Raw genomic sequence first — 15,017 nt, 5'->3', positions numbered from 1 at the left:
GTGCTTCCGCGCAGGCTGCCACACATTAGGAATCCATGGACCCACCCCTAGTGCTACATGGATCCTGCCAACAACGCCAGAATGTGGCAAGGTGAAGAGGGCCCGGGCGGGGATTGAACCCACAAGTAGCCAGGGCACATGATCAATTGGAGGCATAGTGACAGGACCACCACGGCCTAAAACTGAACCCTGCAGTACACCATACGTAACTGCTATACTCCGAATGGTCGTTATCAACATTAACAAATTGAAACCTGTCAGATAAGTACGACTTAAACCATTTTAGGGTAGGTCCTTTAATCCCAAATTAGCAGTTTTAATTGTTGAAATGAGTACCAGAAGGCTGACCAAGGGTGACCAAACCCCTGTAGGGGTGCGTATACCTGAAGATGCATACTGTATTCCTGCAAACTCAGAAGTGGTGTAAGAGGTGAATAACCAACCCCCCCCCCCCCCCGGAAAAAAATGTGATTTTAACACATAAATGAAGCATTCTGGTGTACTCTGAGAAGAACATGAAGGGAACATTTATTTCAGATAAAAAAGCACATTGAGTACTGACTGAGGTTCCTATCATTGTAAGGCAACAAGGCAAGAATGGCTGGAGTGCATTCTGTCGCCACTCTGTTATGTATATCAATTGCTTAGTGTAGCCTTTTTTTCCCCCCTCATTTTTCCGATTGACGAAAATCCGTTGTGGCGACGTAGAACTTTAATCCATGTGCTTAGAAATTATGACAGATTTATCACAGAACAATGCAAAAACATGTTTTTGTTTTTAAACCAGGCCCATTACAGCTATGTGCTCTTGGTCCAACACAGGAAACACTTATTTTCTCACTCATCACTTCTTTGGAAAACAAATCCTTAACAGGGTCTGAAAAAGTCAAACAGAGCTCTGGTAGCTGGTAGCTCAGGATGTGATAAATAATTCTCCAGGGCAACTCAAGCTTTTCCAGGACATTTGTCTCTCATTTTCCATGTGTTTTCCAGGTTTTCCAGGATAAGTGGGAACCCTGGCGCCCTCTGCAGCAGAACAGTGAGCAAGTGTTTGAGCTGTCAGTTGGAGATAATCCACAATGCAGATGGAATATTTGGAAAGAGCTGTTCAGTGTAGAAAGAGAGTGAGTTGAGTTATGTTTAGCATCACCTCTAGATGCTTTTTAATGTTGAGAAGCTGTTTACATACAGTAGATCCAATCTTCAGCAGAGTTAAACACAGGCCCACATTTTTAACAAACATAACACTAGTTCTTATTAAAACTTTACATAATCATAGCCAACACTAGGAAGCCTTCATTTCACATGTCCACTTCAAGGACGTGTCACATGACAGATCATTCCATTTTCTTCCCTCAGCATTTGTGATGTGGGCACAATCCTCCTCACCAAACTTTTGATCTTTACCTCCATTATTAGGCTCAGGTGTACGCCAATACCTAGAAGGGAACAAGAAGAAGAACACAGCATCAACAACAACTTGCTTCGGTCTGTGTGAAAGCATCGAGGTGCTTAGGGAGCTGCTGTACAACTATTCTCTCAAAGGTGGGAAAATATTGTTTTAATTTTTGGCTTAAATTTGTAGTAAAAGTAAATAAATAATTGGAAGCCTTACGACAGAGTCAGTGGAGTTCCATTGATCCATTTCCAGACGCCTTCCTTCTCTTTGTCGGTCAAACCAATCCAAATTTTATCTGAGGTTAATCCAATTAGAAATGTCTGGTAAATATGAAGAGACCACATTATACAGTTATCTGAATATATCAATGACACAGGAAAGAAGAGTAATGTTAATCACACACACACACACACACACACACACACACACACACACACACACACACACACACACACACACACACACACACAACCTGCTCTTCAGTACTGTCTATGACGACCAGATCTGCTCCTCTGCCTCTGCAGTCCTCTCTGCCTTTGTCCCAGGAACCAGAATCATTGGAGATGAGGTAACAGGAACAACTGGATATTGTCCATCCTGAGGGACATGTTTTCTCTGCAGGACATGACAAAAGGATCATAATGACTTCCGACTTGTTGTTTGAAAATATTCATTCCTATTCAAAGGTGACATTATCAGATCATCTACTGATCATACAGGAACTTCTTCTCTTTCTTCACACTGGTGCCGACAATATAACCAACCCTGGCTGCAGTGTCGCACTCGATGTGCAGCGACATCACATCACATGTCATTTGTGAAGAGGCTACATTTCTCTAGTTACTGCTGTGATGCAGCAATGGAGTTAACAGTTATACTAGTGTCCCATCTTGGTGGTGGTGGCTGTGGCCTGGCGTGGCAGGGCCGGTGCAGGCGCTGGAGCCTTTGTGGTGTGTCTGTGAGTGTGGTGGAGCCCTGTTTGGCGTGGCAGATCATCTTGGCGCACGTTTCCTCTCTTTAAACAACAGGTATGCGCACCACTGTCCTTCCTCCCACTTAGCGTGCCACAGGGCGCATTGATAGCACGGTTCTTCTTTTTGTTACTGTAGTGTGGCAGACTGTCGCCGTGGGGCCGAGTTGCCCCGCTGGAGGCCGTCTGTGTGTGGTTGTATTTCCTCGTGGTAGGTTGGCGTTGTCCGCCTTCCTCTTTTCCTTCTCCCCGCTGCTCAACCCCCCCGGCTAATTGTTAATATTCTGTGCCACAGTTTGAATCAGGCAGAAGCCGTGCAGTAACTCTGCTACCTGGTCTGCTGTGACATGTGCACATATGCAGCCCATGTTGATTTGATCCATTTCATTTATTATTTGTAATTTTTTTTTTTTTTTTTTTTAAACGTCTCTGCCCAGTGGTGTGTCGAACCTGTAGCAGCCTGTAACAATAGTAAAGGTACCTAACTATTCTTCTTTGAACATTTAACTATCTCCTGGCGTTGTTGGTACAGCTCACCCCCAGCCAGAGTGAATGGTGTCTTAATCTTTGAATTTCTGTGACTCAAAAATGTCTAATTTACACGCAAATCACTCTAATCAGCCTCACTGCGTTCTGACAAACGGTGATGTTCACTCAGGTTGGCTTTGACAGAGGAGAGCTCTGCAGCTAAGTCATGATCTGAAATAAACAAAGACACACAAAGCACCTGCATTTATGCAAACAGGGACAGGACCACATATTTCTGTTTTAGCTGCTCAGGTTTCAGAGTTCCAGATTGTTGTCTGAATTTTGCACTGCATGTTTTTGTCAAATTAATAAAGTTCTTTTCTCTATTTGTAGTGTTTGATCATAAATGAAATTCCTTTTTTCTTCATACTGGTGCCGACAATATCACCAACCCTGGCTGCAGTGTCCCACTTGATGTGCAACAACATCACATCACATGTCGTCTGTGAAGAGGAAAAATTTTGAGGCAAGAGGAAGAGGCAAAAAGTTGAGAATGAAGGTATCTGATGGTATATGATGGTGTCTTAATCTTTGAATTTCTGTGACGTACAAATGTTTAATTTTTACACAAAACAATCTTAGTATGACAAACATGTAACGACTCACTCAAGCTCTGAAGCTCATCCCGCTCTTTGGTGACTTCAGTGAGGGTGGAGTTCAGCTGGTCTCTCTCTTCAGTCAGGGACAAAGACTTCTGGATATACTCAGTCAGGTTGGCTTTGACAGAGGAGAACTCTGCAGCCGAATCATGATCTGAAATAAATCAAGACACACAAAACACCTGCATTTATACCATGGAAACAGAAACAGAGACAAGACCAGATATTTCAACATTTTGCCCCGTGTTGGAGCTGCCCTGGTTTCAGTCCAACCCATAGTCACTTTTTAATATAATCTGGTGACCCTTCCAGTGTTTTCAGGATTTGTAATGCATTTGTGTCTTTCTATGTAAGTTGCAGTGCACTGCACTTAGGTCTCAGGGTCACAGTAGAAAATCATCTTATGATGATAAACTCAACTTGACCTTTAAGTCCTTAACCCTCAGATCCTGTTGGCACATTTCATGGATCATCTGATTTTTAATTTGGCTGTCATTTTGGCTGTGATCATGCTATACTGTTCATAGGTTGCAGAGAGTGGCTTTTGCGAGGTAGCCTATATCATGCTCCTAAAAGACCTCCTGTCTGCACCTCTCTGTTCATCGCGTTGGGACCTCATCTCCTGATAGGGACAAAAAATGTACCCAAATAGCAAAAAACACACGAAAAATGTCCCTAACAGGAGGACATTAGTTATTTTTAACAGGATCTGAGGGTTAAAGCAGAAGTAAGCGATCCGGTCATTTTGGCTAATGCTGCGTTCCAGGCAGGCTTTTGAAACCGTAAGTTACAGCTTCAAGTCACGACTTATGACTTTGTAGCGTTCCAGGCAACCCGCAACTCGCGTTTCTCCGACCTGTTGCCTGTGAAAGTCACTATAACGGCCACTCGTAACTTCATGAACTCGCACCAGATCAAACTGGTACGACTTCACAGGCCGAAAAAACACGAGTTACGAGTTGCCTTGAACGCACCATAACTTCTTGTCAGCCGATGGAGTTAGCAGCCCCCGCCCTCGTCATGGATCTATTGGTCCTCGTCCCTACGTCACCACATTCACGCGCATCCCTTGGCTGCACACACAGCCCTTCATGCCGTTCTCTCTCCTCATTGGATAAAACTTGTAGGATACAAGAAAGGTTTTCTCCTCGGCTCAGAGCAGAGCAGAGGGACTGAGAGACCTGTGTTTTGGTCCAAACACTCTATGTAAGTGATTGCTGTCGGAAGATATAACTATTTACTTCTGCTTTAATGAAGCAGACTCACAGTGAACACCGAGGCCGATGAGTCCAGCCAGCAGGAAAACACCCAGCAGACTCAGAGGGACGACGACAGCTCCATGACATCTCCTCTCAGAGCTGGCGGGACCTGAACCAAGAAAAGACCAGTTAATAAAAACAGTCACACATAATAACAGACATACTGTAACAGACACTGCTTTGGTTGAAACGTCCTTGCTTGCCTGTCCTGTAATAAAGAATCGCCAAAGGGATATTGAGAGTGTGCTGACAGCTCTTACCTGTGGGGTTGGTTGAAATGTTGGACTTGTTAGGCCTTACATCATCAACGTTGACGTATATTTCCTCCATTGATGCTCACTACAATACAGAGGGTCAGCTGCAGCACGGTCTGACATGAAATGACTAAACTCTTGATGGTTTCACTTGCTTATCTGAAGGTGTGAGGAAGTAACACCTGCTTCTCAAAGCTGTTTACTTTAAATAGAAAATCTGTGAACCATGTAATGCACAGTGAAAGGATGAACATCATAAGTCTACAATTCTTTACAGTTAAGGTTGATAATCAAGTGTACTATTTTCACATCACGAGAGTTTGGTGCAAATTATTATTTCATACAAAACAAAAGCAATAGTTGCAAATTCAAACAATTCATGCAGATGTTGTTCTATTGTGTGACTTATGCCTTGATGAGTTTGGATCAATCCATTTCCATGTTTGTTTTTTTTATTGTTTCTGTCAGTCAGTCAAATCCAAGTTTCTTTCTTGACCTTGATTTTGGAGAGGAAACATAAGGACAGAAAGCCTGGATATACCTGAGACTGATAATCTAGTCCATGTCACAAAGCTGCTCAACAAGTCCTTTGACCTGGATGAACCACACGTCCTGAAACAGTGTCCTGAGTTGTACCAGGTGGACCAGACTTTGATAAATACAATTTCAAGCTTAAGGTTTAGGAGCAAGACGACTTGGTCAACTCCAGGAATAAAACAATGGCACTGCCTTAAAAACTAGTGTGTGGGATTTAGTGACATCTAGTGGTGAGTTTGCAGAATGCAGGCAGTTGACTTCCCTTTTTCTCACCTCACCCTTTCTAAGCATATCACAATGAAAGTGTCAACTTGTCTCAGACTAACTGCTCACTTCCCTTTACACTTCAACCTCTATTTCTTGAGCAAAATTGATTCAAAGAGTAAATGTTGAACTCAAGAATCTTAATAGTAGCACTATTGCAAATGTAATAGCAATAAAAAAAACTGAAATATGCAATAAATAGGTACAGGGGAGCCATAACTATCTGTACAAAAAATAAAGCCAATGGTGTAGTTAGTGCCTGCGAGGAATGCAGATTTCCCTTTTGTTATGAGACAAGCCCCACCTCCTGAATGGTACGCTATAAGAGGATGAGGATGTTTATATCTGATACGCTGCACCACTGGCCGAACAAAGTATTGGAATTTGCGATGGTGCTACTTTAATGAGAAAAACTCTTCAGGGTCTGTAACAAGCTCCATCTTGCGGAGGTTGCTTCTCAGCGCAAACCTTCCCCATAAGCTGTTTAGACAGAATTTAGACACTTGTGTTTTGGCGGGATTTGGTTAAATTTTGTCAGCGTCCAGACCCATTTCCAGACGCCTTCCTTCTCTCTGTCAGTCAAACCAATCCAAATTTCGTCTGAGGTTAATATGAAGAGACCACATTATACAATTATCTAAACATATTAATTATCTAAACATATCAATGACACAGGAAAAATGAAAAATGAATGATGAAAATGAATCACACACACACACAGGAACAAGACTAGTGTTCAGCGGCACATTGTCCATCCTGAGGAACATGTTTTCTCTGAAGCTAAATCATTGTTCATTTTGTGATAAAAGCATAAAATTTGGTACACTCATTGCTGAATATGAATCTGGATATTGGGCCATCACAAATTATTATTCTGATGACTGTGGTTACTGGCTGATGATTTGCCTAACCTACAGCTGCTGTTTCATGTTTTCAGGGCCACAAATAATTTAGAGAACTTTTAAAGTGGGGAAGGCTTTATTACAATGTCACAAAAGAAACATAAACTCTTAATAACTTTTTATTGGCTCTCACGTTTCCCCTCACAGTCTATGGTCTCCTCTTTTTATTGGGGTTTTCAATTGATTGATTTAGCAATCCACAGTACAAAAACAAGAACAAGTTTCTGACACATGTGTGCGGCCACACATACGGGTTGGTTCACACCTAAAGGTCCGTTATCTGATTCGAACAAATGCGAGGATGATACATTGTTGCAAACACTCTGTTCGGTTCAACCGACTAAACAAGGCTGGTGTGAACGTGACCTAAATATAAACGACTCGAGAAAAAAAAAGTTTGGTAATGTTATTTCAGTCAATCATTTTTCCCTAATTGGTGTTGTTTTATATCGTTGGAAAGCCTGATTAGTCAGCTTTACAGCAAGGTACAACTTGTAAGGATTGTACATTTGTGAAATAAGCAACACAGCTAAACAGGTGTTGGATGAGATGTCAAAAATAAAACAGGTGACTCACATTTTCACCATCACCTCCAGGTGCTTTTAATGTTGTGAAGCTGTTTACATAGATCCAATCTTCAGCAGAGTCGAACACAGACCAACATTTTTAACAAACATAACTAGTTTTAAAGCTTTACATCATTAATCATTGCCAACACTAGGAAGCCTTCATTTCACATGTCCACTGCAAGGACGTGTCACATGACAGATCATTCCATTTTCTCTTCTCAACATCTCTGATGTGGGCACAGTCCTCCTCACCAAACTTTGAACCTTCACCTCCATTATTAGGCTCAGTTGTATGCCAGTACCTAGAAGGAAGAACACAGCATCAGCAACTGCACAGCACAGCACAACTTGCACCAGTCTGTGTGGAAGCATCAAGGTGCTTAGGGAACTGTACAGTAAGTAAGTAAGTAAGTAAAAATGTTATCAAAGTGTCCTGCACAACAAGGTGCCCAGCCCCCATGGGCTTACAAGACACTCACGTGAATCACATAATAATATCCAAGACAGTCAAAAGGAAATACAATTAATATTCTTAGAATGTGAATGAAGGGTACAGACTTCTCCTGCACAACTGCCACGCCTTCTCCAAGAACCTACTTAAAAAATACCCCCTCGAAACCAACAGTGAAACACAAAATGAAACTCATCCTCCACAACTCCTAGGTCACAAAGTACACAAAATCACTGTTCTTCAGGAATACCTTTATACCTACCTAGCTCATCTGCCAAGGGTAAAACACCTCTGTCCCTTCTTTAAATTAAATGAAACATAGGATTCAGTGGAATACTCATTTTTAATCTGAACATAATTTCTTATCTTTGCTTTTTTCCAAATATCCAACTTCCATTGTTGTTGGTGTAACAGTACACATGTACATTTAAAGCAACATTGCAGAGTTTCAGCTCAGTGCCTCCACCATCTGGTTGAGAAGCGCTATCGTCTGGGGGGAAAACAAAACTTAACGAAAACTTATCAGCCAGCGCATCCAGCGCTTCCCATTAATAAACGACAGTGTTTCCCACATGTTTGCAAGGAGACCGTGTGGCGGGTGGTCGGATCGTTCGACCACCTATTCTCTCCAAGGTGGGGAAATACGGTATGTTTTTAATTTTTGGGTTAAATATGTAGTAAAAAAAAAAAATTGGAAGCCTTACGACAGAGTAAGTGGAGTTCCATCGACCCATTTCCAGACGCTTTCCTCCTCTTTGTCAGTCAAACCAATCCAAATTGCATCTGAGGTTAATCCAATGAGAAATTTCTGGTAAAAATGAAGAGACATCATTATGCAGTTATCTGGACATATAACACAGGAAAGAAGATGAAAATTAATCACTCACGCACATTACCTGCTCTTCGGTACTGTCTATGACGACCAGATCTGCTCCTCTGCCTCTACAGTCCTCTCTGCCTTTGTCCCAGGTACCAGACTCAGTGGAGAGGAGGTAACAAGAACAGCTGAACATTGTCCATCCTGAGGGACATGTTTTCTCTGCAGGACACAGCGAGAGGATTACAATGACCAAATGCTCCAAAACCAAATTTGATCTCAGGTCAAGAACAGATATTTCAGTACCAAGTTGTTGCCAAGACGCAAAAAAATATGTTGATACCTGCTTTTTTTCAATAACGTGAGGATATACAACTTTGCCCTCGGTGGGCAGTGTCGAGGGCAGAACAATGTGCGAGGAAGAGTGCCAAAGAAGAATGCCTTTGGCTGACATCCCAAAAAATGGCTTCTACAAGTGCGGCTGTATAGGTGTTGAACTCTGATTGGTCAAAATCTGCCGCAGTTGAATACTGATGGAATACAGTTAATAATGAAAGTTAGAGACCACATCCTTAAGTTATCTTTGAGATCAGGCCTGTCACAATAATTCCCAGCAGCAAGAAATTAATACATGCATTTTGCAAGGATAAAGGTAAATAAAGGTATACAGTATGTGCATGACATCTCAGCAGTTTGATTCACCTGACTGTGATTACATTAACCTCAACCACACAAAGGCTGTTTTTAATATAAGAGATAGAGATATCTGAAAGAGAAGTGGCCAATACTATCAACACACTGAATCAGGCTCCAAAGCTGAGGATAGATGACCTCGACATCAACTTCCTGAAAGAACCAAGGGGGCAGTTGTCGGTCTGAGAAGTGAAGCTCACTTCCGCGTTCAAAAAACTGCAATCCCCCCGTATTCCTCTGGGGGCTGGTGTCAGAAGGGAGCATTCTCCATAGACCCCCATGTTAAAATCGCAGACTTTACATGCTCAATAAACATGATCAAAGCCTGGTGTCAGAAAGTTTTTTGGTCTCAATCGATAGTTTCTACCCCCGCACACACTCTGAGGGGGGTGAATTTTTTTTTAACTCTACCGTTTTACTGTTATTAGGTTAAAACTCTGGCCAATTAGGGCGCGGAAACGTTGAGTGACAGGTCCGGAGCAGTCCGGAGACAGGCTGCTTCGAGGCCAGTGGGCGGGCTCTCGGCCGGCCAATCCAACATGGCGCTGTTCAGGCCGCCAAATTTGAGTCACAAAAACGACTCCCCAAAACCAATGGGTGACGTCACGGATGCTACGTCCATTCTTTTTATAGTCTATGGAAAGAACACAAAGACTCTCTGATGGCTCTCGCTCCCATAGATATATAAACGTAGATGCCGTGTTCCATACTGCCGAACAGCGCCACCATGCGTCTGCTGGCCGCCATGTTGTGCAGGGCATAAGTTCTAAAGGACTGCCGTTCTAAACGCTGTAACCATGGTTGTAACCCCAGATTTTGATTAAATCTATTCACAGGCGTCATTTACGCTGGGGACGTTAACTACATTATCCTAGAAGCAGCTGAAACAGTGTGCACGGCGCAGAGCTTCCTGTACGCCGGAGCCAACTCGCAACAATGTAGCTTCAATTAAGTAGTTCTCAGACTCTTTCTGTCATCTCCCGCTTTGGACAAAGAGGGATTTCAAGACGCACCCATAGACTGTATAAAAAAGACGCACCACGGTGATATGGGTGCAACAAAGTCCCTGTTAACAAAATCAACATCTAATCTGTCCCTTCAAATTAAAGTTAGTGACTGTTTGGAGCAGCAGCTGACAGTGACAGTTTCCTCATCACTAAACCTGAGCCATCAGATCCACTCACGTCGTGACGACGGGACAAAGTCTCTTATTGTAGCTATATTCTGTGTTTTTCCTCTCTTTAACCGTCTCGTTTGAGTTTTTGCCCGGTCAACCTGCATCTGGTGCGCATCTGCTGTTTCTCTCGCGCTCACTCGCTCACTCTTGATCCGCATATGAATATTATATAAAAAAATAAAAAGGAAAACACACAGACGCGCAAATTGAAATGGCTACTGTAGTGTAGTCTAACAATTCAGTGACCTAGAGCTGTAGACCTGTAGATTATCCCCAAAGAAATTTAAATCAAACGCAACTGGACTCGGTTATTTTGTCTAGGAAGACGTTTCACCTCTCATCTAAGAGGCTTTATCAGTTCATGTATGCAACTGATGAAGCCTCTTGGACCTGGACAAATGAGAATATTCACAGGCTTAGACGTTCTGTGTCCTGCACAATATGGTGGCCCCGCTGACGTATCGCCAGATATAGAACGCGGCATCTACGTTTATATATCTATGCTCGCTCCAACCTTCAGTTGTACTGGTTGCCCGTTACGGCAAATACCGAAGCTAGCTAAAGCTAAGCTAACGCTAACCATATTTAACGAGCAGAAGCTCCGGTGTTGACAGCGGACTGAAAACACATATTTACACTAACTCACCTGAAAACGAACTCAACAACAGCGCAGCATCACGCCTGCAGAAACGTTAGTTAGCATTAGCAGAGATCATTTCATGTCGACGTTGCAAACGTAACCAGATGTAAATATTTATATACTTTGGACCCGTAACAATTTAAAAAACAATTATTTCTATACTATACATTTTTTTTCTTAGTAAAATAATACTTTTATTCTGCACCCCTCTAGACGTTCTGTGGATTTATTTTTGAAAATTAATCATTTTGATGAAAAAGTTGTAGCCATGACCTTTAATTTTCTTTACACTGGTGACCAAAAGTTTAGGATAATTGGTATCTTAATCTAAAAATGTTTCATTTATACACAAATAAGTCTAAATAACAGAAACATGCAAAGACTCACTGCATTCAGACAAACTCTGGAACACGTCGCGCTGGTTGGTGACTTCAATGAGGGTGGAGTTCAGCTGGTCTCTCTCTTCAGTCAGGGACAAAGACTTGTTATCACTGATCTGGAGACGCTCACTCAGGCAGGATGTGACAGTGGAGAACTCTATAGCTGAACCATAATCTGAAATAATTCATAGAACATAAAACATCTGCAAAACAGGTGCAAACAGAAACATAGACAGGACCACATATTTCCTTATTCTTCCCCATGTTGCAGCTGCTCAGGTTTGAGTCCAACCCATAGTTGAGTTTTGGAGCCACTGCATAATAATGAGCCTTTAATCGTGACTTCAATGCTGAATGAAGCAGACTCACAGTGAACCCCGAGGCCGATGAGTCCAGCCAGCAGGAAAACACTCAGCAGACTCAGAGAGAGGACGACAGCTCCATGACATCTCCTCTCAGAGCTGGTGGGACCTGAACCAAGAAAAGACCAGTCAATAAAAACAGTCACACATAAAAACAGACATTAATTCTCTGCTCTGTCTGACTGACAGCTCTTACCTGTGGGATTGGCTGAAATGTTGAACTTGTTAGGGCTTTCGAAATCAACATTGACGTAGATTTCGTCCATTGATGCTCACTACGATACAGAGGATCAGCTGCAGCACGCTTAATGGCTTCAGCTTTCTCTTAAGATGTGAGGAAGTAACACATGCTTCTCAAATATGCCACTTTAAACAGGAAATGTGTGAGTGTAAGCAATTTATTATTCAGTGAGAAGCAATAGACATCTACAAGTCTTCACAGTTTTTTTGTGTGAAATTGAGAACTTGTGACAAAGCAGTAAATGTAAGTGTCTGTGTCCATATTCAACATTGGACACTTTACTGGTCTTCTTAAATCATCAGAGTAGTTTAAACAAACAACTAGTGACATTTCCATATTCCATTCTCTCTACATGTGAACTACATTGAGATTTTGCTGAGAGCTCAACTCAGTATTCTTGCGTGTTTTTCGTTCAAAACAGCTGATGCCACTGACAGGTGGGAGGTTGGAACTGCAATACTTTGACACAGTCGTGTACCTGTTCTTCAGGACTGTCTATAATCACCAAGATGTGCTCCTCCGACTCTGCTGTCCTGTCTGCCTTCAGCCCAGGGGGCAGTGAGTGGAGAGGAGGTAACAGACACAACTGACCGTCCTCTGGTTTATTATGTATGTATGATGAAATGTTATGTGTGAATGGACAACAACTCACTGTAAGACAAATCTACCTACGGGTACAAATAAAGAGAGACTGAAGACGGGTGCAACTTTTTTCTCAGTTACTCAGAGACTATTTGGACTACACTCACCAAACTTTTACATAATAAACTAACACGTGTCTGATAATTTGCCATGATATGGTTACATATGACATATCAATCACAAGCATGGCGAATGTGCAGGTCACAACTTGTCCACAAGAGCGTTTTGGAGTTGTTGGATTGTGTATTTATTTAGTTTGATGAGGGAAGCGTGAAAGTATCGTGCGCCTCCAATGCGTTAGCTGAGCAGCTCGCATCTCTGCCCCACCGATCTAAAAATAGCTTGCACTGACAATTACATTTAGTGAACCTATATTCCTAAAACTATAGGGATTATGGCAACAGACAAATTTGCCAAAATGTCTTTTTTTTTTTAAAAAAGGATGTGGTTCTTGTTTGACGCATGTTGTGCATGACATTGTTTTCACAGAAATAGCCTCAAGTTCACAGCTGTGTGACGCCAGGAACCATGACTCAAAGCTGCTGATCACCAAAATATATTGTGTGAGCCAGAAAGATCATTTTGTTGACTCTCACTTCCTCATATGAAGGAGCTGCCCTGCTGAAAAAGCTCAAACGCTCATGGAGCATTTTGTGATTTCCCTCTTGCATAAATGAGGCATTCTGGTGTGCTACTCTGAGGAGAAAATAGAGGGAAAAAACAACATTCAGATAAAAAAAGAAAAAGAAAAGCTGATATAAACTCAAAACTAATTTTTAAATCTTTTGGGCTGAACCAGCCTTTCAAGGGCCGTTTCCTCTGCTTCACCATGAGCCTCTTTCAGGCCACACTTTCTTCTTCCGCCACTTCTGTCCTACTTTCATCTCTATCTTGATAGCTGTAGGCTATACTGTCAGATATTAAATGTGAAAGGAGGCTCCCACATGCTTGAGCTTTACACTGCTGAATAACCTAACCCTTGGAGCAGATACAGTATGTCCTGAGATTTTCAGCCTTCTATGCTTATAGAATATACGTATTAGCCTTCCCATTACAGCACACACACACACACACAGGACCTGTCCCAATATGCACACTCGATTACACTTACAGCTTGGGCACTTGGGACAGGCCCATTGTACAAAAAAGAAAAATGATGTAACTAAAAAATGTTTCAAAAGAGTCTGGAGTCGTGTCAGTCAATAAATGTTTTGTCATCTTTTGTCATCAAAAGACATTTGTCAGTGTTGATTTTGTTGTTGTTTACAAAAGAACAACTGTACAGATGTTGAGGTGTCACTAAAGCAAAATATAATGGAGCCAACTGTACTGGTGGAAATGACAGCCAACACAAAAATGTCTTTTTCTCAAGATTTTGGTGCCAAAATGGCTATTTGAGCTAAACTGTCTATATTCAACAGCCAGTTACCCAAGACTGGAACAAGTTAGAAGCACACAGTTGTTCTTTCCATCAGGACTCATTCAGGGTCAAAACGCAGACTCCACACATGGAAGTGGTTTTTGGCATCACCAGTTTTTTGGTGAATGTTTTTGGTTTTGTTTCGTTCAAGGCAGTTTATCATTGTTGTAGCATAAGGGGTATGTATAGCGTGAAAGAAGGGAAATTGTGAATATGGCGACCCAGAAGAAATTACTCAAAATAGCTTCATATAATGTGAATGGGATACTTATGTTAAAAGGTCCAAGATACTAGGTAAAATGAGAAGGGAAGGGGTTGGAGTTGCTCTATTGCAAGAGACATAACATGAAAAAGTAAAAAGAAATGGGTTGAACCAAGTGTTTTTTTCATCTTATAGCACAGGTCATAGAAGAGGAGTGGCCATTACCGTATCAGGAAAAATTACTTTAGAAAAACTTTCAGAAATATCTGATAAACAAGGAAGATATGTGCTGATTAAGGGGAGACTAGAGGGTGAATTGGTCACCATTCTGAATGTGTATGCCCCTCCAGACTCAGACTGGGTATTTTACAGGCAACTGTTTGATAAGGTGGTTTCAGAGGGGGAGGGCATTATGATTTGGGGAGGGGACCTAAATATCAGACTGAACCCAAAAACTTGACTGCTCAGCCAGTGGTACACAGAAACCAGGGATTAATAAGAAGTTTGTAAATTTTTGCAATCATCCATCCGGGGCAGGGGAAACGAATCAGGTTTGGTGACTACATTCAGCTTCCTGAAATCAGTACAAAAGCGGAATGTTCGATCAGGTTTTGGCACCAGAATGCACGGAGAAGCCCAAGCATCAGATGACGGTACAGCAATGTTATTTTCCAACATATAATTAATTTCCGAATCCAAAAACTTGGCTTT

At 41.9% G+C, this 15,017-nt stretch overlaps 2 protein-coding genes across 2 annotated transcripts in view; both read right to left on the bottom strand.

Moving 5' to 3' along the window:
* The window catches only part of LOC146964735 (uncharacterized), a 55,318-nt gene extending 50,233 nt beyond the window's left edge, over positions 1-5,085 (bottom strand). Inside the window, exons 1-3 of the mRNA XM_085764182.1 lie at positions 5,016-5,085; positions 4,763-4,864; positions 3,504-3,650 (exon numbers count right to left, since the gene is read on the bottom strand). Of these exons, the coding sequence (XP_085620308.1) occupies positions 3,504-3,650; positions 4,763-4,864; positions 5,016-5,085 (319 nt within the window). The remainder of the gene's footprint in view (positions 1-3,503; positions 3,651-4,762; positions 4,865-5,015) is intronic.
* Positions 5,086-7,309: 2,224 nt separating this feature from the next.
* Positions 7,310-12,120, bottom strand: LOC146964734 (C-type lectin domain family 4 member E-like). The gene is made up of 6 exons (XM_085765424.1): positions 11,998-12,120; positions 11,809-11,910; positions 11,447-11,614; positions 8,629-8,771; positions 8,437-8,540; positions 7,310-7,583 (listed from the first exon to the last, which is right to left on the bottom strand). Exons 1-6 carry the CDS (start codon positions 12,065-12,067, stop codon positions 7,430-7,432), a joined length of 741 nt encoding a protein of 246 aa, XP_085621550.1. The 5' UTR covers positions 12,068-12,120; the 3' UTR covers positions 7,310-7,429.
* Positions 12,121-15,017: the final 2,897 nt, after the last annotated feature.

This window comes from Trachurus japonicus, chromosome 21 (genome assembly GCF_045865225.1).
Source record: "Trachurus japonicus isolate A0001 chromosome 21, Traja_1.0".
NCBI classification, from domain to species: domain Eukaryota; kingdom Metazoa; phylum Chordata; class Actinopteri; order Carangiformes; family Carangidae; genus Trachurus; species Trachurus japonicus.
Note: the sequence above shows the minus strand (reverse complement) of the source record. Positions and strands in the feature narration are given on the sequence as shown.